The sequence below is a fragment of the Dendropsophus ebraccatus genome, chromosome 3, assembly GCF_027789765.1.
Source record: "Dendropsophus ebraccatus isolate aDenEbr1 chromosome 3, aDenEbr1.pat, whole genome shotgun sequence".
In the NCBI taxonomy this organism is placed as follows: Eukaryota; Metazoa; Chordata; class Amphibia; order Anura; family Hylidae; genus Dendropsophus; species Dendropsophus ebraccatus.
The window spans coordinates 165,363,197-165,390,050 of NC_091456.1; the positions used below are offsets into that span (position 1 = coordinate 165,363,197).

The 26,854-nt window shown below is 41.7% G+C and overlaps 1 protein-coding gene across 1 annotated transcript in view; it reads left to right on the forward strand.

The window, feature by feature from the left end:
• The window catches only part of HCN1 (hyperpolarization activated cyclic nucleotide gated potassium channel 1), a 257,247-nt gene extending 231,127 nt beyond the window's left edge, over positions 1 to 26,120 (forward strand). Inside the window, exons 6-8 of the mRNA XM_069964733.1 lie at positions 4,943 to 5,183; positions 8,175 to 8,339; positions 25,189 to 26,120. Coding sequence (XP_069820834.1) covers positions 4,943 to 5,183; positions 8,175 to 8,339; positions 25,189 to 26,012 — 1,230 coding nt within the window. The 3' untranslated portion in view covers positions 26,013 to 26,120. The remainder of the gene's footprint in view (positions 1 to 4,942; positions 5,184 to 8,174; positions 8,340 to 25,188) is intronic.
• The last annotated feature ends 734 nt before the right edge of the window (positions 26,121 to 26,854 follow it).

Sequence of the window (26,854 nt, forward strand, 5' to 3'; positions counted from 1 at the left end):
TGGTTTTTATAGTGTTTTTTTTTTTTTTTTGAGTGCAGTGCTTTTCATTGAACCCGTTCTCCGGGGGGATCTAAACCCACTAGTAGTTTGTAACTTATAAGCAATCTACAGTGCATTATTACTATGAGGCTATGTTCACACAACGTCACTTTTAAGTAAAGAACGGACGCTGATTGCAATTGCCTCAGCGTCCGTTCTTTACTGCAGGAGCGGCATTGCATTGAAGTCAATGCAATGTCGCCCGTTGTGTTCACACATCGTTATTCTAACGCCCGATCTTTAGAACGGGTGTTGGAATAATGTGCCTGTACATTATTTCCGGACGCTGTTCACTGAACAGCGGCCGGAAACATCAGCTGTTCACACAGCGCAATGTGCAGCTCAGCCGCACATTGCATTAGAGTGAATGGCTAATTGATTTGCGGGCACAGCGGCCGGTGCCCGCAAATCAATTGTGAATAAAGAGCGTTCCTGCAGCCGATACAAGGGTGAGGGTGATATGCCAGACAAGGGTGAGAAAATTAAATGTTAAAGGGGCACTCCAGGGGGGAGGGGGGGACTCAACTGGTGTCAGAAAATTATACAGATTTGCAAATTTCTGTTTACAATCCTCAAGCCTTTCAGTACTTATTAGCTGCTGTATGTCCTGCAGGAAGTGGTGTATTCTTTCCAGTCTGAAACAGTGCTCTCTGCTGTCACCTCTGTCCATGTCAGGAACTGTCCAGAGCAGGAGAGGTTTTCTATGGGTATTTGCTACTGCTCTATAGAGTTCTTGACGTGGACAGAGATGGCAGCAGAGAGTACTGTGTCAGACTATAAAGAATACACCACTTCCTGCTGGATATACAGCAGCTGATAGAACTTTACAAATCTGTATAATGTTCTGGCACCAGTTTATTTAAAAACACCTTTAACAGATACACACACTAGGAACTATCCAGAGGGGAGGGAGAATCTTGCTCTGTTCCAGCCTCTCTAGTGAGAGGAGAGGAAGGGAGAGATCTAATTTGCAGTCACTGGATTGGGAGAGAATTGGTCTTTGTGAGGTGATGTCAGTGGACAGTAGTTAAGTACAGCTTAGGACAATGCCACCTCCTGCTAAGAGTTTACTCAGGGTTGAGCCTTTTTCCTGTCGAGGATTCTGTGTATACGACCACGTCTTAGTAATTTTTTAGGCCTTGCTGACCTTGGTCTACTGGTCCTTAAAGAGGTTATCCAGCACTACAAAAAATTGCCACTTTTCCCCCTCTCTTGTCTCCAGTTCAGGTGAGTTTTTGCAATAAAGCTCCATTTACTTCAATGGAACTGATTTTGAAACCCCACCCAATCTGGAGACAAGAGAGTAGGAAAAGTGGACATGTTTTTTTAGCGCTGGATAACCCCTTTAAGAAAAGACAGAACAATATCACAACCTTTTACTAGGATATGCTGCTCTATACTAACTTTCCTTTCCCTTTGTACAAGGACTGTGCTTAGGTCTAGAATATTTCTAATACTAAGTGTATGAACAATGTAAAGTGTATAATCATATTCAAGAACGGGTTCAAATGCAACAACAGATTTAAAAAAAAATTACACATAAAGCAGTATACAAGTGCACCAATAAAGTGATTCTTAGCCAACAGACCCCACTGATTTCCAATTAAGACACTTCATTCTAGTGTCATCCCTTACTGTGGTAATAAGGAGGAGACTGCTGAAAGATTTCTCTACAGAACAGGAAGTGTTAGATTATTATTAGGTTTAGTGGCCAGAATGAAAACTGAACACTAGCAGCATTATTGTGTAAGAAAGATAGTCAAATAGAAAATTTGAAAAAACTCCAAAATGTCTTTAATAATATGTTAAAAGGGTTGTCCAGGATTAGTAGACATCCCCACACCTGTCCTCTGGTTGTGTGTGGTATTACAATTCAGCTCCATTCACTTTGATGCAACCCAGCTGCAAACCCACACCCAACAGGGATGAAGCAGGCCTACTTTTGCATGGAGAAGTATGGCACTAATTCTAAAATACAGCTTTTTACAAATCCTTCACACCCTTTTTTACAGCTATGTTGTGTATTCTAGACAGGACATAATGTATATAGACATGAGCGACCCTCGAGCATGCTCATGCTCTGCATATGATTACCGGTGGCTGAAGAAGTTGGATGCAGCCCAAGGGAGTCCTGAAAAACATGGATAGAGCCTATGGCTTGTATCTGTATCCATATTATCCAGATCTCCCTAGGGCTGCATCCAACGTCTTCAGCCAACAGTAATCAAAAGCAGAGCGTTCGGGTTCAGATGATCAAGGTTCACTCATCTCTAACTGTAACTGCTGTGATGGAACACTCCCTATCCTTCTGATAGTGTCCTAATCTTGTCAGTTATTAAGGCATTGGTATAGATCAATTCCAAACCATATATGTATGGACGTCTGTATCTGTGAAGAGGATAAATTCTGTAGGATGTCCTTGTCTAACATGAGCAGTGCTATACATCTTCTGATTTAGTGGAACAACTCTTCTCATTCTTTTTGACAACTCCACCAGCGACATGAATACATGAATACATTTTATATCCGTTTGGCAACATTCCCTTGGAGTTTAGACCTGAGACAACCTCTTGATAGGTGATGAGCTCACATAATGTAAGAGACGAGATTTGTAGGGCCTCCTTTTTTTTTTTTCTTTTTTTTTTTCTATAGTCCTTTATATTCACCTCACATGTTCAGACTGTCACACTTGACAGTACAACAAAGCCATCTGTAGTCATTCAGCCATCCTGCTCGGAAAACCTATTCACATATGGAGAGACGTGTCTATATACCATAACACAGAGTATGTTCAGCTGATGTAAATTCTGCCAGGACAAGTTCTATATAATTATTCATTTAACATTCTTACGATCAGAAATTCTTCCATTGCCTTCAAGCTTTTTTTTTTTTTCATATCCAGCAATATGACCAAAAGTGAATGTAATGGATTAAAATGACCTTTCCATAATGACCCCTAAAACTAATCTCCCCTTACCCATAAAAAAAAAAAAGATACATTATGGGCATATAGAACTCTCTACTACCGACTCACTTGAAATGAGCTATTCGCTGCTGATGTCCACAGTCGGAGGCGGTCATAATTGCGTAAAGCGAAAAATGGCGATAAAGAGGTTAAATGGTTGTGTACCTGCCCTCACCTCTAGACAGTGTACTCGGCAAATTCTGAAGGGTTGTCTTTCATTTTTGCTAAAGATATTTTCTCCTATAAAACTCATTTTTGACAGAGCTAAAAATAACAAAATTGAGCTGCTGCATTATTAAATACCGTATTTAGCTACGCTTAATGAGCAATATCTCGCTTGGGGTGACATTCAAATTCAATATCCTTCTTCATGAATATTGCTAATGCAGTCAATAGGATGGAGACATGACACAGTATTCACCATTTTGTAACACTCCTTTCATTTTCCGGGATGGGCCCGTTTACTCTCCGCCACATCCAAAAAGAAATATTATTATCGATGGCTGACAACATGGCTCCTCGGCAAAGTATCGTGTAGTCTGCTCATCCACAATAATCGATTTTACACTATCTGCAGGGCCTATGATTGTATATTTCATGGTGGACATCGTGATGAAGCCAAAATGTGGCCCCAACGGATTTAGACCCTGACTGCTAAAAGAAAATTCTCTACCAGATGAGTCAGCTTAAAGCAAACCAATCCCTAGGGATTGCCTTCTAAATCTAATAGCAACGGCCACAACACTCTGCAGGGTGATTGACAGGAAAAGAGGCCAGTTAGAAGCCACTTTTCCGGTCAAGCACGCTGACAGGTTGAGAGCCGTGAATAGTCATGGCCCAGATAGTTCGTGGCTCTCCCCCTGCCTCTTATGCCCGAATAAAAGACCGAATTCCTGCAGCTTAAGGTACCACAGCGGTTTACCCCATCTATCAGCCGCTGCTAATAGCTTTAGAAGGCAATTCCTACTGATTGGTTGGCTTTAAAGCGAAACTATCAGCAGGTAAGAAGCATCTAACCAGCTGATATGTCCCTATAGGCTACAGGGCAATGAGGATGAAGGCAAGTTTCTTACCTTGATCCTCTGTGCCGTTTTTGTGCAGTGATCCACCCCAGCCAGGCCATCCCGTTTAATGAATATTGGGGTGGTGTTTTGGAGTGGCGTCAATCCGGTGAAGAGCACTGGATAAATATTCATCAGAAGGGGCGGGCCAGCTAGAGTGGATCGGTGCACTGAGGGCATTAGGCCCATCCCCAGTGCACCAAACCGCCTTATTAGCATGAGACTTCAATTTCACAGTTCAAAAATTCTGTGTTGACATAAAAACTTAATTTAGACTATTTTCTTATGACACATTCCAAAGGCATGTTCACATTTATTCCAGCACTCATCTTATGGTAGATGTGGACATATATCACAAAAAGGGTGCAAGAATAGTTGTGAATATGCCCTAAGGGTGGTTTCTAAAGATAAGCACAACTGGAGCGTGCTTGAATTCGATTGTTCGGCATTTGAATAACGGTAGCTGAAGAAGTTGGATGGTGCTCTAGGGAGTCCTGGAAAACATGGATACAGCCATAGGCCTATGATTGTATTCATGTTTTCCAGACTCCCTAAGGCGGCATCCAACTTCTTCAGCCACCGGTATTCCAATGCCGAACAATCGGATGAGAGCGCGCTCATCTCTAGTGGTTTTACACACAGCAGTTTTTAAGAGCTGGAGCCAGAATTGGATCCAGAAGGAAGAGGAAGTATAAGTCCTTTTTACAGTTCTTATTTCTCTAGAATCCACTTCTGGCTTTGTCTAAACCTGTAATAGTATAATGATAATAGTAATAATATTGACATTCACTCCCATAAGGTGATGTAATTTTCTGATGGTTTTGGTGGCTTTAACATTTTCTTATAGTTTCTTTTCTTTCTTTTTCTCTCATTTTAGGAGATAGTGAATTTTAACTGCCGAAAACTGGTGGCTACCATGCCTCTGTTTGCTAATGCAGACCCCAACTTTGTCACAGCCATGCTCAGCAAATTGAGGTTTGAGGTTTTCCAGCCTGGAGATTATATCATCCGGGAAGGAGCAGTCGGGAAGAAGATGTACTTTATTCAGCACGGTGTGGCCGGTGTCATTACTAGATCCAGCAGGGAAATGAAACTGACTGATGGATCCTATTTTGGAGGTCAGTATGCTAAAAATGGGGTGAAAGTCCTCTTTTCAGAATTGTTAATCACCACAGGTAATAAGGTAAGGCAAGGCTGGCGGTACTAAATAAAAGACATAATGCATAGGAAAGAATGTCAATCGGAAGTATGAGCTGTCATGTCTACCATTATGTCCAACCTTGTCTCCATGTACATAATATAAGTCTACAGGTCACTGCCTCTCACAAAATCAGTTTACATACCCCCCGCTGCTTTGATGTTATAATCTCAATTGTAATCCATCCTATTCTCATATCCCTCTCCCCTAACACAATTACTGTACATGTCACTAGTCACCGTCCCCCAGAATCCGCACACTGCTGCCAGTCATTCTAATAGTCCTTACACCTCCTTGTTATTACTACCCTACAAGCTTGTTCCTTTTCTGAACTATGTAGTACTAGTATTATTATTATGTTGAGGTGATTTCATGGCACATTTCCATTGTGCAAAATATCCGCATACAGAAGAAGCTGTGGTCGAAAGTCAAACTTTGACACAAGGAACAGAAAAGCACTTCAAATTGTAGGCAAAAAAACAAACCTACAGCCCCTCAAATTACTACAGAGTTGAATGCAAGTTTAAAGGGGAACTATCAGCAGGTTAGACAAATCTAACCTGCTGATAGCCCCCTATAGAGCCTGGGACGCAGAAGAGAAAGGTATGTGTGTTATCTTCCTTCTCAACGCCGCTCCTGCGCTGTTAGCTGGAGTAATCCGTGGCTGGATGGCAACGGAATGAAGATTACTCCCACTAACAGAGTGGGATCGGTGCAGCAGAGGAAGGTAACACACATACCTTCCTCTTCAACATCCCCGGCACTATAAGGTACTATCAGCAGGTTAGAGTCCTTTAACCAGCGGATAGTTCCCCTTTAAGAGCACCAGGGCAGCACGGTAGCTCAGTGGTTAGCGCTAAGGATGGCCAGAACCTGCCGAGGTTCGGGTTCGTATGAACCTGAACGCTCGGCATCAGATTCCCGCTGTCTGGCCGCTCCGTGCAGCGGGTGGACCACCTGGAAAACTGGGTAACAGCATATGGCTATGGCTGTATCCCAGTTTTCCAGGCGGTCCTCCCGCTGTATCCACCCTCTCCACGGAGCGGGCAGACAGCGGGAATCATTGCCGAGAGTTCATGTTTGTACGAACCCGAACCTCGGCAGGTTCAGACCATCCCTAGTTAGCACTGTAGCCTTGCAGCGCTGGAGTACTGGGTTCAAATCCAACCAAGGGCAACATCTGCAAAGAGTTTGTATGTTCTCTCTTTTTTTGCGTGGGTTTCCACCCACAGACATACAGATAGGTAAAGTGCTGCGAAATCTGTGTGCGCTATACAAATAAAAAACAAAACAAAACAGTATCCGCGTGCTTTTTTATTACAATTCGAGGAAATGTACTTCTATCCTTGTGTCAAGCTATGACTTTCGAGCTGTTCATATAGCTGTGACAACTCCAAAATTAGGGGTTGGACACTACATGTTTTAAGATTCCAAATGCATTCAGACAAGCATGGTGATGGGATAAATGCTATCACACAGTGTTCTGCTACTAAAGTTCTTCAGACATTCTAGACTCATTTGGATTGCATCACTTTAACTTTGACAAAAGACTTCAGTAATGATTTATGTCGACATTTATCGATATGTAACATTTTTACATTTTCAGAAGAATTTCTTTTACTACTTAATGCATTTCACTGAACCTTTCTGGAATGTTAATTAAATGTCTTGGAACACCATTAAAGCAAGGACAATGTACAAGTCTGCCTGAACAGACTAGTAAATGCATGAAATGTTTTGAATTCTAAGAGATGACCTATAGGGCAGCTCACTGGTGTCAAATAAAAATCCAAACAGCAGCAGCAGCCTAGTAGTACCAGTTTGGGAAGGGACATTTATTTTTATCCCTTCCTAGCCTAATAATACTAGCCTGCTACCACCCAGACCAGGAGCACAATCTTTCAATGCCCTGGGACTACTGATACTCTTCCCAGTACCCCTGTGATGGTGGGTACTGGGATAAAAAAAAAGTGGGTGTTGAGGTAGCTTTTATGGGCTTAGGGTCCAAATCCAAAGTAGTAGTCCTCAGGATACAGATATATGAAAAACAAAAAGGAGAGACAAAAAAAGGCAGGAGCAGAACATCCATCATTTTAACAGATCTTTTGCTCCCTTTCAGTATGCAGCATCTGTATAGGTGGCTGCTTACTGTCTGGCCCCCAGGAAGTTAAGTGGGGATGCATAGTGGGAATACATTGGCTGCAGCATCCCCACTTAAACCTCTGGATGCCACACTGGACAGTCTGAAACCACACTGAAATCCCACTGTTCTCCACTTGCTGTCCACCTTTGCAGGGGCAGAAAATGGAGCATACTCTGGCCTCCAGGGGGTTAAGTGGGGATCAATAGCATTCCCACTTACAACCAGGGGGCCAGACAGTTCTCTATTGAGAGAGGGGTGGTTATACTTACCCTACTGGGCTCACATCTCCTCGAGAGACTCAGCACACAGCACTTGATGTGTGCCGGGCCGGCTTCTGCAATCTCCACTCAGCCAGTCAGCAGCTGAGGCATTGTCTTGTGAGGAGAGACAATGTGAGCCCATGATGGTAAGTATATTCCCCCTTCCCCCCTACATAGAACAGTCTGGCATCCAGGGGGTTACTTATAGGAGAAGTCTGAGCTCTGACTTTTTTTTTCAAAAGAGCCGGGGAGGAGGTGGCTAAAGAAAACAACATGCACTTACCTCCCCGGCTCCAGCGCTGGGGTCCGCTGTCCTTTGCTTCGGTTGCTGGTCCCCCAGCCGCTTCCTGGTCTGGATCGTGATATGTCAGGCCCACACAGCCAGTCAGCGGCCATAGCAGGGACATTGATTTCTTTTTGTTATTAAATGTACATGTTAAGGTGTTGTCTTTTATATAGCAATATATCACAATTAAAATATAGATTTTATTGTTGTTTTCTTTTTCAGAGATTTGCCTTTTAACAAAGGGTCGTCGCACAGCCAGCGTGAGAGCTGAGACCTACTGCCGGTTGTATTCGCTATCAGTGGAGAATTTCAATGAAGTCCTAGAGGAATATCCCATGATGAGGAGAGCCTTTGAAACTGTTGCCATTGACAGACTAGACAGGATAGGTATTATTTTTTCCCCTATTTCTCTTTCTAGCTGTAGACAGTGATGCATTTAGTATGTTTAGTCTGTTGAGAAATGCAATTTTGAAGACCAGCACATCATTCATCATCATTGGCGGGGCTTTATGCATGTGCATGCTGGATATTGCTTTCTTCTATTTTACAAAATGTATTGCTACTTAACCTGACAAAGATTGATTGACAAAAACAAGTGGAAGGTGATCTACTATGCAGTCTTTTCCTTACTGTGTCAGTGAAGGACAGTCACCCTATCTGATCCTCTTCAGAGTTTATATTATGCGTTAAGGCTATATTCACACAACAGAAGTTCCACAGAAATCACGGCCGTTGTTACAACAGCCGTGATTTCTGCGGTACTCACGTAGTGCTGCAGGCTGAGGGAATCCCAGCACCACACATGGTATACACTCCGGCCGGGATCCCTAGCGGCGCCATAGAAAACTGACATGTCAGTTTTCTGCGGCCGCTATTCAGTGAATAGCAAGAGCAGAAAAACACTGCACACTGCGGAGTGAGCGGCTCCGGCTGCACAATCCATAGTGTGCAGTGGGGAGTTCTGATGCGGGCGCACACTGATGCACCTGCATCAGAACTCAGCGGTACAAAAGATCATCCATCCGGTACTGCAGTACCAGCCGGGATGATCTTTTCTGAGACCGGACGTTCAGTGACCCGATCTCATACCACGTGTGAACATGGCCTAAGGGTGTATACAACTCAGTTGGGGTCAGCTTGAATAATTCTTTAAAATTATATTAACTAATTTGTTTTATAATTATTGTTATTATTATTATATTTTTGTGTTTTTAATTTAATCCATATTTTTGGAATTTTTCGGAACGTTTTCCATTTGTATATAACCTTTATTAGATCTGAAAAAACTTTTGACATGCCATAGAGACGTGTCAAAAGTTTTAAACGGTCCGAGTCCGGCCCGAGTGTTCAGACCTGTACTGATCGTGATCTGTGTCAGTGAAAGAGTCGGCCAATTTTAAACATTATTGCAATATACTTTATATATTGAAAACCGCAGCTGCATAGGTCTTCCCCAATCCATAGGAGACTTAGTTATACAGCTCCAATTTACTTCCATCTGGTCCCCTAGTCTTCTTTCCTCTTCCTGTTTCTGAGACATGCCGGGTAAGCCAATTACAGGCCTCAGCAGCGTCTCGGTGCCCCACCTCAGTCACTAACATCACAGGAATCAGAAGATAGAGCAGACCAGTAAAGGACAAGGAGCAACAGCACGGTGGCTGTGGCGGTCAGTATGGATTAGTGTAACTTAGGCTTCATTTACATGATCCATGCCGTGATCCGCGTTGGAGGAGGATTGCAGCATGGATCCCCCAAGAAGAGTGCAGCCCCCCGCCGCCCAGCAGCAGAGATGACAGGAACACAGAAGAGAACTACCCACCTACTCCCCCTGTTCCGGATGGCTCACATGTTCACCGGCACCGGGGAGTAGGCAGTTGTGTGTGTGGGGGGGGGGGGAGGGCGTGCCGTCATTCGCACTAGTCAATGTCCTATTTTTTCGTGGTACGGATCGCATCACGGATCATGTGAATGGCTGAATTAATTTCAACGAGCCCTAAAATTGCCCTTGGTCGCGGATTCGCGACCACGGACAATTTTTTGGGGCATGTGAATGCAGCCTTATTTCTTATATTTACACCACCCCCAGCCGTCCTGCATTTTTTATTTTGCCTGGACAACCGCTTTAATAGAAGATCACCACCATGTCACAGCCTCAAATGTTAAGGATAAATTTAAAAAAAAGGGAAGTTGAGGGTAGTAGTGGTAGCATACTGACCAAATGGAGGACAAATGGACACTTTTATGGCCCCTGACTGACAATGGAAGCCAATGGAAATGTTAAGCGTGTACATCCGGGATTTTCCCAACGTACACACTAAACATATGGCACAAAAGCAGTGTGAACCCAACCTTTGTATTGCCTTTATGCCTTTTCTGCAGTTATCACATGTAAGTTGTTTTATATACATGCAAAAAAATTTCTCTAAAGTGTCTTCAGTATTGCATTTTGCTTTCAACTTTAAGTTCTGATCTGGCCTTCTGGTCTCTGTACTTTGTCTACGGCATCATAATCTTGACTTGACCTTGGTATCTGCATTGCACCTGCTCCCAATCACGTGATATTCTTTTTGCTTCCTCTTGTTTACTCCTTGTACTTGTGCATTACACATTTGTCATGACGGTCATCAATTCTATTTGCTTGAGGCAGTGACTTGTCTTTATTCTTGTTTATACATTTAGCTATATTGTTTTTTTTATATTTTCTTGTAAGCTCCAATTATGCTATCTCCTAGGCTAGTAGACCAGTATGTCTAACGTGATTGTTTTATGTCCTTTACGAATGTGATGGTTGGGTTACATGTAGCAATAATTTTTGCAGTTTGAACATTTGTTAGGGGAAGATAGGGCAGATGGAAGTTAGTATGACTGTAAAACATGACTACACAAGGTTTTTGTGGTCTGTTACCATGGAGATTGCATAGGAACTCTAGAATCAAAACAATAAGAAACTTATAATAAAGGCCTTTTGAAAGTCAGTGCTCTGGGGGCGGGGCAATTCTCTAAACAGCCTTTCTGAACACAGGACTACATTAAGGCTACGTTCACACAGCGTACGAATCCGTACGCAGTTCTTACGCCGCCGTACATGTGCAGCTGAAACTACGGGCGTGCGAAAAACAGACATGCGGCCGGATGCGTACGCATTGCGAACATACGCCGGTAGTACAGTTATGCTTTCCTAGCTTGTTTCGAAGCGATCTGAAGCAGGTCATTTACTTGGAAATCTTCGCCCAGCCCCCTACACCACACAGAACCTTTTGGATTGAAAAATCAAGTTCAATTTGACTGAAATAAATACTCCGTACGGGACCGCATGGAAATCCACGGCCGTGAGTTTGAACATTTCCGTTCTCAAACAATGGTCTTGTTAATTTTTCCCGGCGGCGTATACGATGCGATCGTAAGTTCATACGTAGTGTAAACTGTGCGGGCGTATATCGTATACTTTCAAGCGAACGCATCAACCTCAAAACTACGTACGTATATTCGCGGTTCGCACTACGAACGGATATATACGTAGTGTGAACATAGCCTAAAACAGCATGGAAATGGTGCAGAGGATGAAGGTAACAGACATACCTTCATCCTCAGTGCCCCGTGCACAATAGTGAGTCATCAGTAGGTTAGATTCTTCAAACCTGCTGATAGTTCCCCTTTAACTGATGATACACTATAACCACATTTTTTTAGTAAAGTATATCTATTAACACTGTAGCATTTTCTTTGGTCTACCTGATGCTTTTTGTAATGATATTTTATGTTCATCTGAAACCCTCTAATATGAATAGATTACCCCTAAATATTCACACCTCATACTCAGCATAGTAGACTATACTCACATTTGTAAAAGGACTACATTCAGGGTATATCAGCATACAGTATACCAACATATACCACAGCGTACGAGGGGCATGCCTATAAATCTAAATGGGTACAACATTTTTATATCTCCCTAACTCCCCTTCTATCTCCAGAATCCCAGAGCTCTGGTCTCCATGGTACAATGTATCTAGGTCTATGGACAGTATGTTACAGACCCACTTATCCAATCAGTAGCTGCAGCAATATCCTATCTCAGCCACTGATTGGTTACAGACCCGGAAGATACTGGAGACTAAGTTGGGAGCCAGGGAGGTGAGTCGTTTTTTTTTAACTCACATATCCCTGAGCATAATATGTAAAATAAGGTCGGCCCGGACACCTCCATTAAAGGTGTATAGTGCTACACTGCATCCCGCTCCATTCTCACTATCAGCCATGGTCCCGGAGTTCTGACCCCTACTTATCATAAAGTTCACTATGTGAATACAACGACTCTTTGGAGGGGAATTCCAACTAAATCCCCAATCCCTTTTAAGAACTTATGTAAAGGTCGGTGACCATACTGAAGTGCAGCTGTCACTACGTGGTCTTCTTCAAGGCCAACAAATTCTTGAATTAAAAATTCTTTCCAAATCTGTAAATCTGTCACTTCTAAATTTCAATAGTTCAAAGAACATGACCCGTGAATGGATTATACTGTGTGAATCCTGACTTGATCCTCTAATATTTTACCTTTAAGCAGATTTTGGTTTTAATTTAGTTTACTGTATCAACTCCTATGTATAAATCCTCCTCATCAATTTCTGACATTTGTAAAAGGATTTTTCTAAACTGCAGAAATAATCTATTTATCCCGGTTTTATCCGGTGACAAATTAGATAGCTGAGAGAGAAGACAACAATGCCATTTATTTATGGAACACCAGGAAAATAGGTTTTAGCTTTCGTAGAGTCATACTTTAGCGCTTTTGACAGGGGCAGTGACAGGGTAACTCTGATTTCTTTCCTCCTGAATGGAAAAAAATTATAAGATTATGACTTGCCTTGTGGCCCACAGTTTCTGTAGTAGTGAAGTAGTTTGTCTTATTTCTTATAGTTTCAGGTATGTTGTGAGGATATAGAATGTTGTCATAATGTTCATATTTGCATTGTATTTGTTCAGTAATAATACATTGTTTTCTACAACTTCTCAACCTTGTAAAGTATTCTTAAACCTTTATTTTAAGTTTTTAAAAAAAACCTCATGACAAAGAAGAAAAAAACTGTACTCTTCTGCCTACAATTCCCCGACCTTGCTGGTCTGATATTGCTGGTCCCTACTGCCATGCTCTTCCTGCTTTCCTTTTGACACATTAGAAATGCCCACTCAGTCAATCATTGACTCCAGGCATTTTCTGAGTGTCAAGAGGAAACCAGGAACTCCTCAGCAACAGTGACCAGCAGTGTTGGAATGGCACCAGTTGGGGAAAGGTGGCAGGTGAGTACAGATTTTTGTTTCCTTAATCATTTCACCCTGAACTCTTTAAGGTGCACAATATCCCTTAAGAATTTCATTGTTGGTAGTAGGGAAGGGGGGGGGGGCACAATTTAAAGGAGTTGCCACTTGAAATTAAGTTATGCTCTATCCCCAGAATTAGAGACAACTAACTGATTTTGGGGGGTTGGACTCCTTCTAAAGAACAGGGACCTGACTCTTCTCACTTAATACACATGCTTGACAGCTGCATAGCTGAGGATTGTACTTGGCTATCTCTCCGGTGGATCCCATGAAAATAGAACCCCATTGTGTGTGCACTTCCTTTTCTGGGGAAATTTAAAGGGCCCATTCTCGAAATTGCGGGGTGTCCAGCAGTTGGACCAACCATAATTAGTTATATCCTATGCTGAAGATAGGGCATAACTTGATATTGTGGGGCAACCCCTTTAAAAAGGCATTCCAGCCAGAGGCATGTATCACCTATTGGATAAGGTGGTAAATGATAGCACCTATGATCTCGATGAAGCTTGATAGTACAATTGTCAGATTGAACAACTGTGGTCCCTCTTACTCAAAACCACATGAATGCATCCTTGTTGGTCTAACATTTATCACCTATTCAGTAGATTTGATTATAAAGACTTTGGGTTGGAATACTCCTTTAAGTAGCATGTATGCTTAATTTTTCTAGACATTCCTAAGTCAGTTATAAATTTACAAAAACATAGAAAAAAAACATGTTTGTTAATAGAGATGAGCGAACCGGGTTCGGGTTCGAGTCCATCCGAACCCGAATGATCGGCATTTGATTAGCGGGTGCTGCTGAACTTGAATAAAGCCCTAAGGCTATGTGGAAAACATGAATATAGCCATTGGCTGTATCCATGTTTTCCAGACAACCTTAGGGCTTTATCCAAGTTCAGCACCCACCACTAATCAAATGCCGAACGATCGGGTTCGGATGGACTCCAGCATGCTCAAGGTTCGCTCATCTCTAGTTGTTAACAACACATTCAATTGTGTTGTGTAGGAGCTGTTTTACGGTCTGTTGAGAGATAGTAAAGTAAATGTATAGAAAAACTATGTGGGTGAAAAACTATTAACTAATTTTTGTTTTTATTTGTTTATTTTTTGTTGTTTTGTGTCTGCTTTTCATACTTTCAGTTACATTAAAAGTTGTGTAACTGTTTTACGTTTTTTTTTTGTACTTTCATATACATTTACTATTCATACGGTGTCTCTTGGTGTAAGTGTGTGAAAAAAATAAAGTTAAATTCAGCCACGATGTAACATTCACACATAGGCTATGTTAACACAACATTTTTTAAAGCCCTATTTTTTTGATGACCGTTATTTTGTGGTGAAAATCTGCCATATTTTACAAATTTACGGCCAAAACTAGGGGGTATGTTCCTTATTTTCTGGCCATTATTCCATGCGATGTGTGCACTGACGGACAATTTCTAATTGGTTTCATTGAAGCCCATTCTATTATTGAAATTCTTGCCGTAATTATTTACTGCAAATTACAGCCATATTTTTCCCTAAATTTACGTTGTGTGAACATACCCGTAGCCTTAGGCTATGTTCACACACAGTATTTTTGTTCCGTATTTTGGTCAGTATTTTTTAACCAAAAGCAAGACAATAACGGCAAATAACGGCCATAATTTCAACAGTTTGTGAACATATTTTTTATGTGTTTTCAATCCACTCTTTCTTTTGGTAGAAAAATACTGAATAAAATAGTATGCAAAAATACTGTGTGTGAACATAGCCTTATACTGTAAATTGGAATTTTCTAAATGCTATATATATTTTTTATTAGATTATTTCCTTTTTATCTCGCGTATATATCACTTCACAACATATCACTATATGACCGATTAAAGCACCAGGGGAAAAACATCAGGAGAGAAAAAGAAAAACTTAAAAAAAAAAAAAAATATTAACAAAGATTGGGTATAGAAAAATATAAAATAATAATATCAAACAGCAATTTTCTTTTTAATTATAATGAACATTTTCCATCATGTCACATTGATCCTTTTGTTCTCCAAAACGTTATCCACATTCATCCAAAAACTTTGAAAACTATAAATGGTGAAAAACTATTTTTTTTTTTTTTTTTAATTCTATACTCCTGAAAAAAGATAAAAAATTTATATTTATAATGTTTTATTTTTATTGCAATTTATATTCAGGCTTCAGAGAGGACCTGGAAAAGAAATTCAGGTTTGTTTTTGCCTTCCTCAAGCAATAGCCGAAAGCATTAGTTTCTTTTGTTAACGCTTTCTTACATAAATGCTGTCTTTACTCTCCTGTTAGTACTATGCTTCTTATACTAGTTGTACTGTTCTCCTTAGAAAATAAGTGAGATTTCTTCTCCGCCAGCTTGAATGCATAGTAGGTAGTCTAAGGTTTTCTGTGAACTGAATACAGTGCAACAGCATGATCTTGTGTGTGGCTAGATATGGTTTCGCTGAAAGTTGGTGAAAACTTGTGAGAATTTTCACCACCAAACCACCACTCTGCTTTTTCCCATTTTGTCCTGTGGTATGTCACCTTTTCTTTGCAATTTCCACCTTCTTCACCTTCATGTTGCTACTTTTGATGTGCTTCTTTTTTATATATATAATTTTTTCTTTCCCTGTGACTTAAATCCTAATGATGGACATGAATACTAATCTTTTGTAGGACTTCATGAAGCCTATTTTATGCTACGTTATGGGAACGTTAGGAATGCTACCGTATTTTTTCCTTTGCATGTATATTATTTTTTAGCATTGCAATGTGGTTGCACCAAGTGTGAAGTGATTGCATAGGAATCTGTGATCTGGAATGTTAAGTCCATCTGACTTATGGTAGCATAACATAGGCTACAATGACACTACATTTGGTTTTAAACATATTTTCCTTCTCAAATATTTCCTACTTGATTAAAGGGGTACTCCAGAGAAAGAAAAAAAGTGTTTAAATTAACTGGTGCTAGAAAGTTATAAAGATTTGTAAATTGCTTCATTTAATTTTTTTTTAATTTTTCCAGTACTTAACGGCTGCTGTATGTCCTGCAGGAAGTGGTGTATTCTTTCTAGTTTGACACAGTGCTCTCTGCTGCCACCTCTGTCTGTGTCAGGAACTGTCCAGAGCAGGAGAGGTTTTCTATGGGGATTTTATACTTCTCTGGACAGTTCCTCACATGGACAGAGGTGGCAGCAGAGAGCACTGTGTCAGACTGGAAAAAGTACACCACTTCCCGCAGGACAAACAGCAGCTGATTAGTACTGGAAGGCTTAATATTTTTAAGAAGAAGTAATGTACAAATCTATATAGTTTTCTGGCACCAATTGATTTAAAACCAAAATAAAAATCCAGAGTGCCCCTTTTAAACCAATAGGAATATTTCTTGCAGAGGAAAAGCTTAGGCAAGAATTCCTGTAGATTACAAGAATAGGACTATTCGACAATATCATTGTTGCTATAAAATCTGCAGACAATGGGAAACTTTTCTAAAATATGTCATTTTGCCAAAACTGGTGCAAAGTTTACTGGACATGCACCAAGTTCTCAAGATGGGTGCATGACTTTATTAAAGCTGGAGCAAATGTTATGCAATGGAGCATGCTCAGTGATACCGAAAATGTCGCAAAAAATAAACAAAATTTCTGATATGTGACTTTTTGCTCCATTAGAAAAACCCTTTTACAATGTACGACTGACCAGGCATAGGTAGGTCGGCCGTTTTGTGGCACAGAGAATGTGCTGTAGGACTCAAATAGCATAAATGTATGTGCCACTTTATACTGTCTGCAGAAGTTATTAATGTTGGGTCGTATTAGGGTACTCTGTGAGCTTTATTTCTATAAGACTTGCTTTTAAAGCCATAGAGTGGAAGGAAATAATGGCGGCAGATTCCCTTTCTTTAGGGTAGGAGCTAATAAGCTTGGTGGGGATCTGACCATCAATGTTGAGAAAAGTGCAGGATGAAGTGTGTTGCTAAATGAATGAAACAATAAAACTTCCAAACATTGGGTGGGTAGTAACTTTTGATTTTGGTGAAAAAAATTATGAATAGTGTTAGGGCCAGTTCACGAGTTGTAAAACTGGCGGAATTCTGTTACCGAATCGCCTTCATGTCATATTGACAATCTATGGGAGGGCTCACGCGCCCTCTCTCTCTGCGCCTCTCCGCTCAGATGAATTGACATGTAAATTTTTCCTCCGGAGAGAGGAGGCATGAGCCCTCCCAACGTCTGCCAGTATGACACAGAAGCTGCTGCGGAATTCCGCCAGTTTTACTCTGTCTGGCCCTTAAGCAGACTTGTCAAACTGTTCGGGTTCAGCAAACCTGAATGCTCAGCATTTGACTACCAATGGCTGTAGAAGTTGCCATAGACTGTATCCATTCTTTCCTGGGAGCCCTAGGGCAGCACCCAACTTCTACAGCCACCAGTAGTCAAATGCTGAGCATTCAAGTTTAGAGACCATTGCCGAACCCGAACACTTTAACAAGTCTGCTTAACATTACTCATCATTTAGGGCTTTAGGGGTTATCCAAAAATCAAAAGTTCGGGTTCAGAGAATGTTGCCAGACTCAAATAATTCGGCAAGTCTACTAAGCACTAAGGGCCAGTTCAGGGATGGAGAGATGGAATTCCGCGACGGAACTCTCCGCTGCGTAATCCCGCCAGCCTCCGTATCATACTGGCAGTCTGTTGGAGGGCTCGCGCACCTCCACTCTCTGTGCCTCTCTGCTCAAAGAATAGACACGTCAATTCTTTAAGCAGAGAGGCGCGGAGAGAGGAGGCGCACAAGCCCTCCCATAGACAGCCTGTATGACAAGGAGGCTGGCGGGATCCCGCGGCGAAGAGTTCTGTCATGCAACTGCACCTCTTTTACTCCATGTGAACTGGCCCTTATAATGAGTCAATTGTTTCCTTATATAAATTATGCCACTATTTTATAAACTTGAGAATGCTATACAGTACTTAAAGAATGTGCAAATACTATCGTTTTCAGTGTACTTGGAGAGCATTATCACCCAGATACGTACAAAACATCCAATCTATGAGATTTATCAAACTGGTGTAAAGAAGTTGTAAATTGGCTCAGTTGCCCCAAACAACCAATCAGATTCCACCTTTCATTTTCCAAATAACCTGATTGGTTGCTAGGGGCAACTGAGCCAGTTCTACTTTACACCACTTTGATAAATCTCCCCCAGTATCTTATTTTATGGGCCTACTATTCAATCCCATGGTCCTTTCCATTAAGATGGCCTCATAAAACTTTCACTATCCTCATCAAGTGTTCTGTGTAGCATAGAACTGTTATTTCCTTTCCAAGTCATATCAGGGAAGGTCGTGGCATCTCAGTAGGACACCATTTTAAGTGATTGGTACTTTGGTAAACTCTCTCATGTATCCACATTGGAGCAGAATGCAGACATCGGTCACAGAAGGCTGAGCATACTACAACACCTTTACAAAGTTCTTGAATGATGTGATGTCATAGTTGCCCATATACTGTAGGTGCATCATTATTATAAAGAGCACCTTACTTTTGTTGTAGGATAATAAGCTGCATAAAGTTGAGGTCAAGAAGCTGTCGGTAGAAGATGCCCAGCCAAGCTTGCTTGATGTCCCTGAGGACAAGGGAATGTCATCACACGATGGTTCTCAGGAGTGTCAATCAACCCTGGCTGGACGGGATGAGGGCGAGCACATCCTCACTTCTGTCAGCAGCGTCTCTGTCTCCCTGACTTTGGATACAGCTTATTAGTATATCTCGCGAGCAGGGAATACACTATTTTTAATATAATGATGCCCCTCTTTGGGCAAAGTTGAGGATCTATTTTGGTAAAGGTTGGAGAAAAGCTCGGTTGTCAATCATTATTTGTATTGCACCTTCTGTTATATAAATATCTACGCTGCCCTGTTACTTCTCTTGCGTTTGCACCCTCAAAGTAAAAGTTTCAGTAATGGTGGGGTCATCTTGATAAACTTTTTTATTGTTTTTTCTACATTGGCACCTATAAAGCTCTAACACTCACTCTGCACTTCCCCTTCATTAGTGCACAAACTTAAGGTTATTCTGTTGCACAGTGCATGCACACCTTGCCTTCCTGAACTTTTAACCGTATTTAGCGGGATTGCTCTAAACTGTAGTCTTTCAAGTACAGAATGTGAGAAGTCATGAGCAAACCTGCCAAACATTCAGGTTCATCCGAACCCCGAACACTGGGAATTTCACTCTTGGTGGCTAGAGAAGTTGGATGACTCCCTAGAGCTGCATCCAATTTCTCTAGCCACCAGAAGTCGAATGCCCAGTGTTCGGGTTCAGACGGACCTGAACGTTCGGCAGGTTTGCTTATCTCTAATTGTGAGCTCTTGAAAACATATATACTAGTTAGTTTATGGTTTATGCTAGAGTTCTGGGAGACAATAATGCTTTGGGTTTCAGATAGGATCTTACATCACTTAGAGGGTTAATCCCTCTATCCATACAGGGTTGGGTTAATGCTATAACATGCCACTTTATTCATAGGATAAGTGGAGCTCCATAGGTTGGGCCTCCACAAATCACAAAAGATGACAAATCCTAGAGATATGTCATCACTCCGTGACCTAGGAATTAAGGAAGCTAAGTAGGAAACCTTTTAGAACATGTGAAGTGCTTTATAATTCTTCATTTATATCGTGATAATCTCTGCAAAAATGTTTAAAGGGGTCATCCCAAGATTAAAAGTTAGTGCCGGCCTATATGGTTGGAGAAGGCTAGCTGATATGCAGGGCTGTATTAACAGCTGCTGCTGCCCTAGGCACTAAACCTGAAGACGCCCCATCTTCACGCACCTATTGGCGATACCAGACCTGACCAATACCATTATACCCCCTCCCCCCCTCCCCTCCTGGAAAAGACACCAGACTTACTGGCAAGTCTGAACAGGAGGAGGGAAACTAAAAAAATAAAAACAAAAAAAAATGTTTTTTCTGTCCCCTTGCTCCCTGGTGCTGCCCTAGGCACCGGACCACAGGTGCCTAGTGGTAAATACGGCCCTAGGCTGATATGTGAAGGTGAAACCACTTGGACCTCCACCGATTACAAGAATGGAGATTACTTGTCCCCTAAATGAATGAAGTGACAGCACATATGCTTGGCCATCGCTCCATTCTCTCACTGTGGGACTTGTGAACATAGCCAAGTTCATAGCTCAGCAATGGTAAGACGTCACATAGAGTTGTCCCAATACTGTTCCGATAACTTGGGGGGAAAGAGACCTAATTATAATTAGTGATGAGTGAACATCCCGATGTTTGATTCAGATCCCGAAAGAGGACATAAAAAATGAATGTGATCGGTTCGGGTTCGCAATCATTCACGAACAAATAACAAACATGAAGTGGAAGTGTACGTTTTGGTCTACGCACATGCGTACAGATAATCTGGTGCAAACTGTAAATTACCGTACGTAAATTGCGTACGGTCGCAAGTTCGAAAATGATCATTATAACCATTCCGATCATCGAACAGATTGTTCAATGCACGAGCAATTAGCGTCACGTTCGTACAAATCATTAGTTATAACTATAATTTTTAATCTTTGGATAACCCCTTTAAGACCTCATGTACAGCATATGATTCATTGTAAGTGAGAATACTGTGCCGCAAATATATATATTATATATATATGCTGTGTGCATATGGTCTAATGCTGATAGCAACTAACATAAGGAAATTATTTTTATTTTTAGATTGCTCATATTATCAGTTTTGCAAGTTTTTGAGTTTGCTAATTCTGAACGAATAAGGAGTTGAAATGCTGATCCCTTTGTCCTTCTGTAGTCCTCTACATGTATGTGTGGCATCTTTGTCACCTGTCCCAGTTTAGCCTGGACTATCCCGCAAACTGGCATGCTAAGGGGTAAGGTTCATCCCAATAGTGGATGTTTGGGGCACTCTTATGTTAAAGGGATGTTCATGACAGGTGTCAGAATTGAGACTGAAATGTCACAGTATTGGTTTAAAAATGTTGGTCAATACTGAATCTATAATCCTTAGTGGCATACTGTACCTATAGGTGAGTGGGCTCTACAGTATAGATTAAAGGGGTTTTCTGGGATAAATGATTAACTAGCCATGCTTCTGGGGCTGCGTGGGGGAAGACATGACAGTAATGTATTCTCACCTGTCCCACTCCGCCACAGCTTCTGGTTCCCAGCCCACCCGCTCTGTGTCGCTGTCAGTATTTTGACATCATCTCATCATTTGCTGACGTGAAATTCCCATAGGAGATAGCACAGGAACAAGCATCTGTGGCGGAGCAGGACAGGTAAGTATACACACCCACCCCCCGCCCCGGCAGGATCTCTATTTAAGCGTTTATCCCGGACAACCTCTTTAAAGTGAATGCAGGACTATATATACCCTCATTTGTTTTCACATTTCTTAGACTGATTTTCCACACTCTTGTTTGTTAACATTGTAGGCCTGTGCAGATTCTCACCACTTTTATTAAAATATTGGTAATCCATTATAGTCTATGAGAATAAGAGGCTTGCTAGTGTGTCTTTGCATCTCCCATTAGCTAAGTGCCCTTTCACATAGGCAGAGGAATCCAGACTATGATCGGCAATGGTTTGCAAAGCATTCATACGGCTCGACTAATTGAGCCACCAGACAACACAAATTATCCTGTGATTGTTTTTGTGGCCATTAACCTTATCAGTATAAAATGCACAGAGGGCAATGTGTGGCCCAAACTACTGCTACACCTGTAGGCTGGGTTCACAAGCAACAGTTGTGTACGGCATGCATTTTACTATGGATTGGCAAAGGTCTGCTATGAGGTTAATGTCTCACTGTATATAGTTTGGAAAGGGGAACACTTTTTTTTATGTTTCATCCGTAGACAATCTTAAAGCCAGGTCACTGCAGGGCAAAGCAAAATATAGTTTGCTGAGTGTTGGCCAATCGGCTATTTCTCAAAAGACTGAAGGGTGTTACCTTGTGTGAAAGTTAGTCCTTATTCACAGGATAGGGAGTAACTAGCTGATCATAGGAGTCCAACCTATCCATTCTTTATAGAAGCTGCAGCAAAAAGCTAAACTCTGTCCTCTTGGCTCCCACAGAGAATGAATAGAGCAACAACATCATTGCTAATATATTAGGTATATATTATATATAATATATCTCTGATTAGAGTTGTTTCCTTTTCATTTTCTTCTCCATTTGCCCTGGGCCATCATAAGAACTTCTACGAGCTGAGAATCCACAGAATCTGCCAGACAGACATATTAGGCTCCTCACTCTGGCACCATTATCATCTCTCTACAAACTGCACATCTGTATTGGCCCCTTTATGCCCTCATTTAGTGGTTAGGCTGACTGTATGTGACCCCCTTATAGTATATGCCCCCCTCTGTGTAGCCACCTTATAGATGGCCCCTTGTTTAGTCTTCCATATAGATGGCCCCCTGTGCATCTCCTAGAGAGCCCCCCTCTTTGTAGTCCCCCATATGTAGCCCCCCTTACAGATGGCTCCTCTGTGTAGTCCACTATAGTAGTTGCCCCCCTCTCTGCACGCCCTATTGTATACTCCCCCCTGTGTAGTCCCCATTATAGATGGCCCCCCCATGTTGTCCCCCTTATAGATGCCCCCCGTATTGTTCCCCTTATAGATGGCCTCTGTGTTGTCCCCCTTATAGATGCCCCCCTTATGCTGCACCCTTATAAATAGCCCCCTTATGTTGTCCCACTTATAGATGGCCCTCCTGTGTTGTTCTCCTCTTACATGGCCCCCCTGTATTGTCCCCCTTATAGATGGCCCCCCTGTGTTGTCCCCTTTATAGATGGACCCTCTCTGGGCAAAGCAAAGAAAAAAACACATAACACCTAACAACTCACTCCCCTATCGCAACTCCCTTCTCCTCTCTTCCCCTGTAGTGTTATTGTGGCCCTCGGCTGATGCACAGCTCCCTAGGGGTGGCCCGGGGACTCCCGCGCAGCACACGCACCAGTGAGCTCAGTGTGCGCCGACGCTGGTGCTTCTGGCACTGGGAGTATCTTTAACACAAGCTCCCTGTGCCAGAAGCGCCCACTGGTACACACTGAGCTCACTGATACGTGCGCTGCCTTGGAATCCCCGGGCCACCCCTAGGGAGCTGTGCATCAGTTGGGGGCCAGTCCGACACTGCCTCTTGTGACCGCAAGCAGTGTTTTGCGGTGATTGAGTGATTGATAGGACAGGAGAGGGGGGGCAGTGCTGTGGCAAGGCAGGGTTTGGGGGGGACCCCTCGCTGGTGGGCTCGGTTGCAGCGGCCTACGCCACTGGGGATATTCTCACTAACGTAATCTGACTAACGTCAGTGGTACTGTATGCAAATTTTGGCCAAATTCAATAAACTATCATGGATATCAAACCAAGGGAAAGAACAAATAATTTTGATGAGGTGAATTATAAGGAAGGGTAATGAATGAAGATGGTAATTAGAGCTGTCAAATACAGTAGTTGATGGTATTGGACTATATTTATTTAGAAGGGTTTTTACTGATCTAGGTTTAATAAGCTGGTTTTCTCTTTTGTGCTACAAAATAAAAGATTTATATGACGATGTTATGTGAAACAGTTTTGGTAAAACAACTAAAAAACACACACACACACACAAAAACATTATACCTATACCCATATATGACCAAACCGAAATATGGTTCTGAATAATTCTGTTGGATTACAATATGGCCCTACTAAGTCATGTGCACAGCTCACTTCATCACATGTTCAGAAAATGTCAAAATGCAGGAGGCAAAATCATGCAAACACCAACAGTGTATAAAACATCACCAAAAACATCAAGCTTGGACCCATTTCCTATAGCTTCTTTGGGGTACGTTTTGGGCACTTTCATCACTGGAAAGTTTACACGGTTAGGGTCATTAGATTTTCATCTACTGTGTATTGAGATGAGCTGGGGACCCGTTTATTGTTTCTATGTACTATTTTTACATGGTAATGAGTAATCAAGAATTTATATGTTACAGTACAGTATTGGATAGAAAGGTATTTTTGGCTATTTTCCGTGTCTATTTAATTCATGGCCTATCCTCACAATAGGTTACAAATATCTGATTTATGGGGTGCCAATAGATGGAAACTATAAATGAGCTAATCTAGCGTGGGGTAACTTTAACCTTACCATGCAGCATTTGATTACTGGTGTCTGAAGAAGTTGGATGCAGCCCTAGGGAGTCCTGGAAAACATGGGTACAGCCTAGGGCTACATACAACTTCTGCAGCCACCAGTAACCAAATGGCACATGCTTAGGTTCAGACAACTCTGAGTGTGCTCAAGATTCACTCATCTCCAATAGTTACTACGCTGATCAGCTGTTTGCCATGTGCACTGGGCCGGAATGCACACAGTGAACGGAACAGGAAGCAGATAGCTCCATATTTTATGTACTGGTCCCACCAGGTTTCCGCAGCTTAGCTCCCATTGAATTAGATGGGAGCTGAGCTGTAGTAACTTGGCACCACCATTGGACAGTGAATGGAGTCATGTACTTTAACTCCTGATTCTTTAACTATGGCTCTAATGAACTGCTGATCAATAAGGGTGCCAAGTCTGAGCACCCACCATTTGGGATTGGAGTCTGATGTCATGTACGCATTACTTGTATTTGTAGGCCAATTGTGTATCGGAAAGCAAGTCTATCTATCTATCTATCTATCTATCTATCTATCTATCATCATCATCTGTTTTACCATATTGAAGGAAACCATACAATGCTCTTAAGAACGTGAACTCTCGGTGTCCACTTATGTTTTCTGTTGTAATGAGAAATACTTCTTATTGTTTAAGTTTACAATTATGACTTTTGGTACCTCAACTCAACTTTTATTTTACCTACATATTAATACCATTGTGTTTCCCAACAGGGAAGAAGAACTCAATTCTCCAGCAACGATTCCAAAAGGACCTCAACACGGGAGTATTCAACAACCAGGAGAGCGAGATACTGAAGCAGATAGTGAAACAAGACAGGGAGATGATAGAAGGGACTCCCTCAGTTAGCTACCAACAAATGCCAGCTCTAAATTCTGGTACCAACACATCACTGAGAATGAGGACCCAATCTCCACCTGTTTATACTGCAAACAGTCTTTCTCATGGAAACCTACAATCTCCAACACCAAGTCCACAGACACCACAGCAAGCTGCTATGTTCTCCCCCTCTTTTACTTCAGCTGTGGGTAGTCCCTCAGTACAGAGTCCATTGGCAGGCCGAACATTTCAATACAGTTCCCCAACTGCATCACAACTTTCTCTAATGCAACAACAACAACAACAATCATCGTCTGGAGCAACGCCAGTCAGCGAGGTTCATAAGAGCACCCAAGCTCTACCAAACTCTAACCTAACAAGAGATGTGAGGCCTCTCTCTGCCTCACAGCCTTCCTTACCCCATGAAGTCTCTACTCTTGTGGCAAAACCACATCCAACAGTAGGGGAGTCATTGGCGTCCCTGCCTCAACCTGTATCAAATTTGCAAGCTACAGGTGCTCAGTCTGGAAGCCGGGGCAATGTCCCTCCACGGGTCGCCCTGTTTCGCCAGATGTCCTCTGGAGCTCTACCTCCTGCAAGAGCCGGAGCTCCAACTCCACCATCAACTTCAGCCCCAGCTTCCAGTAAGGATTCCACTACCACAGGACCAACCACAGAAACAGACACAGACAAACCACGTTATGCTTCAAATTTATGATGCCTCTTATGTGTATATATGAACAGCACTGTAATAAACTGAAAACATCCCAAAAAAAACTCTTTAAATCTATAGAATCCTAATATCTATATCAAGAAATATTTTAGATGGCTCAATAATACAAAAAGAATGTAAAAATAACTATATATATATATATATATATATATATATATATATATATATATAGTTTAGCACTAAAACTTTCATGCATATAAATTCATATACATATGTGTGTCTTCCTTTACTTTAAACATTAAAAACATTTTTTTTATAACTTTTTTTTCTTTGCGTTCACATTTCCGAATCATCTCCACCTAATCGTGAAATGGAGAATCCCATTAAACGGCAATTTTGACCATTCACCCTAATGACCGAATTATTTTGGTTCATTTATTTTTTTCAACATTTCAAATGCAGGGCTGTGGATTCGGTTGGCCGTATTTTCAACTCTGATGTCATATTTAACGTCCAACTTGGGTCCACATATATCAGGTGCATCAGGATCAATCTTATTCAAAAACTAATCAGTATTGCATCAGGATCAGTATTATTCAAAAACTAATGAGAACTGGAGCCAAAGTTCACCAGTTGTCATCTGGTCCATTGAATCAGACAGAAAAACTCTACAAGATACATTCTCTTATCCAGTATCTGGACTAATCCGGTGCAGATGCCAGGAACGACCCCATTGCCAACAGTGGGATCTCTTCTAGCATTATTTTCCCTCCGCTGTTTTACTACTACTAAAAGAGGGAATCGTCAGTGGAACGCCTGATACATGGGAAAGGGGCCTTAACCATTGCTATGACTCCTGGATATTCTATCACTGCTAGAACATCCTA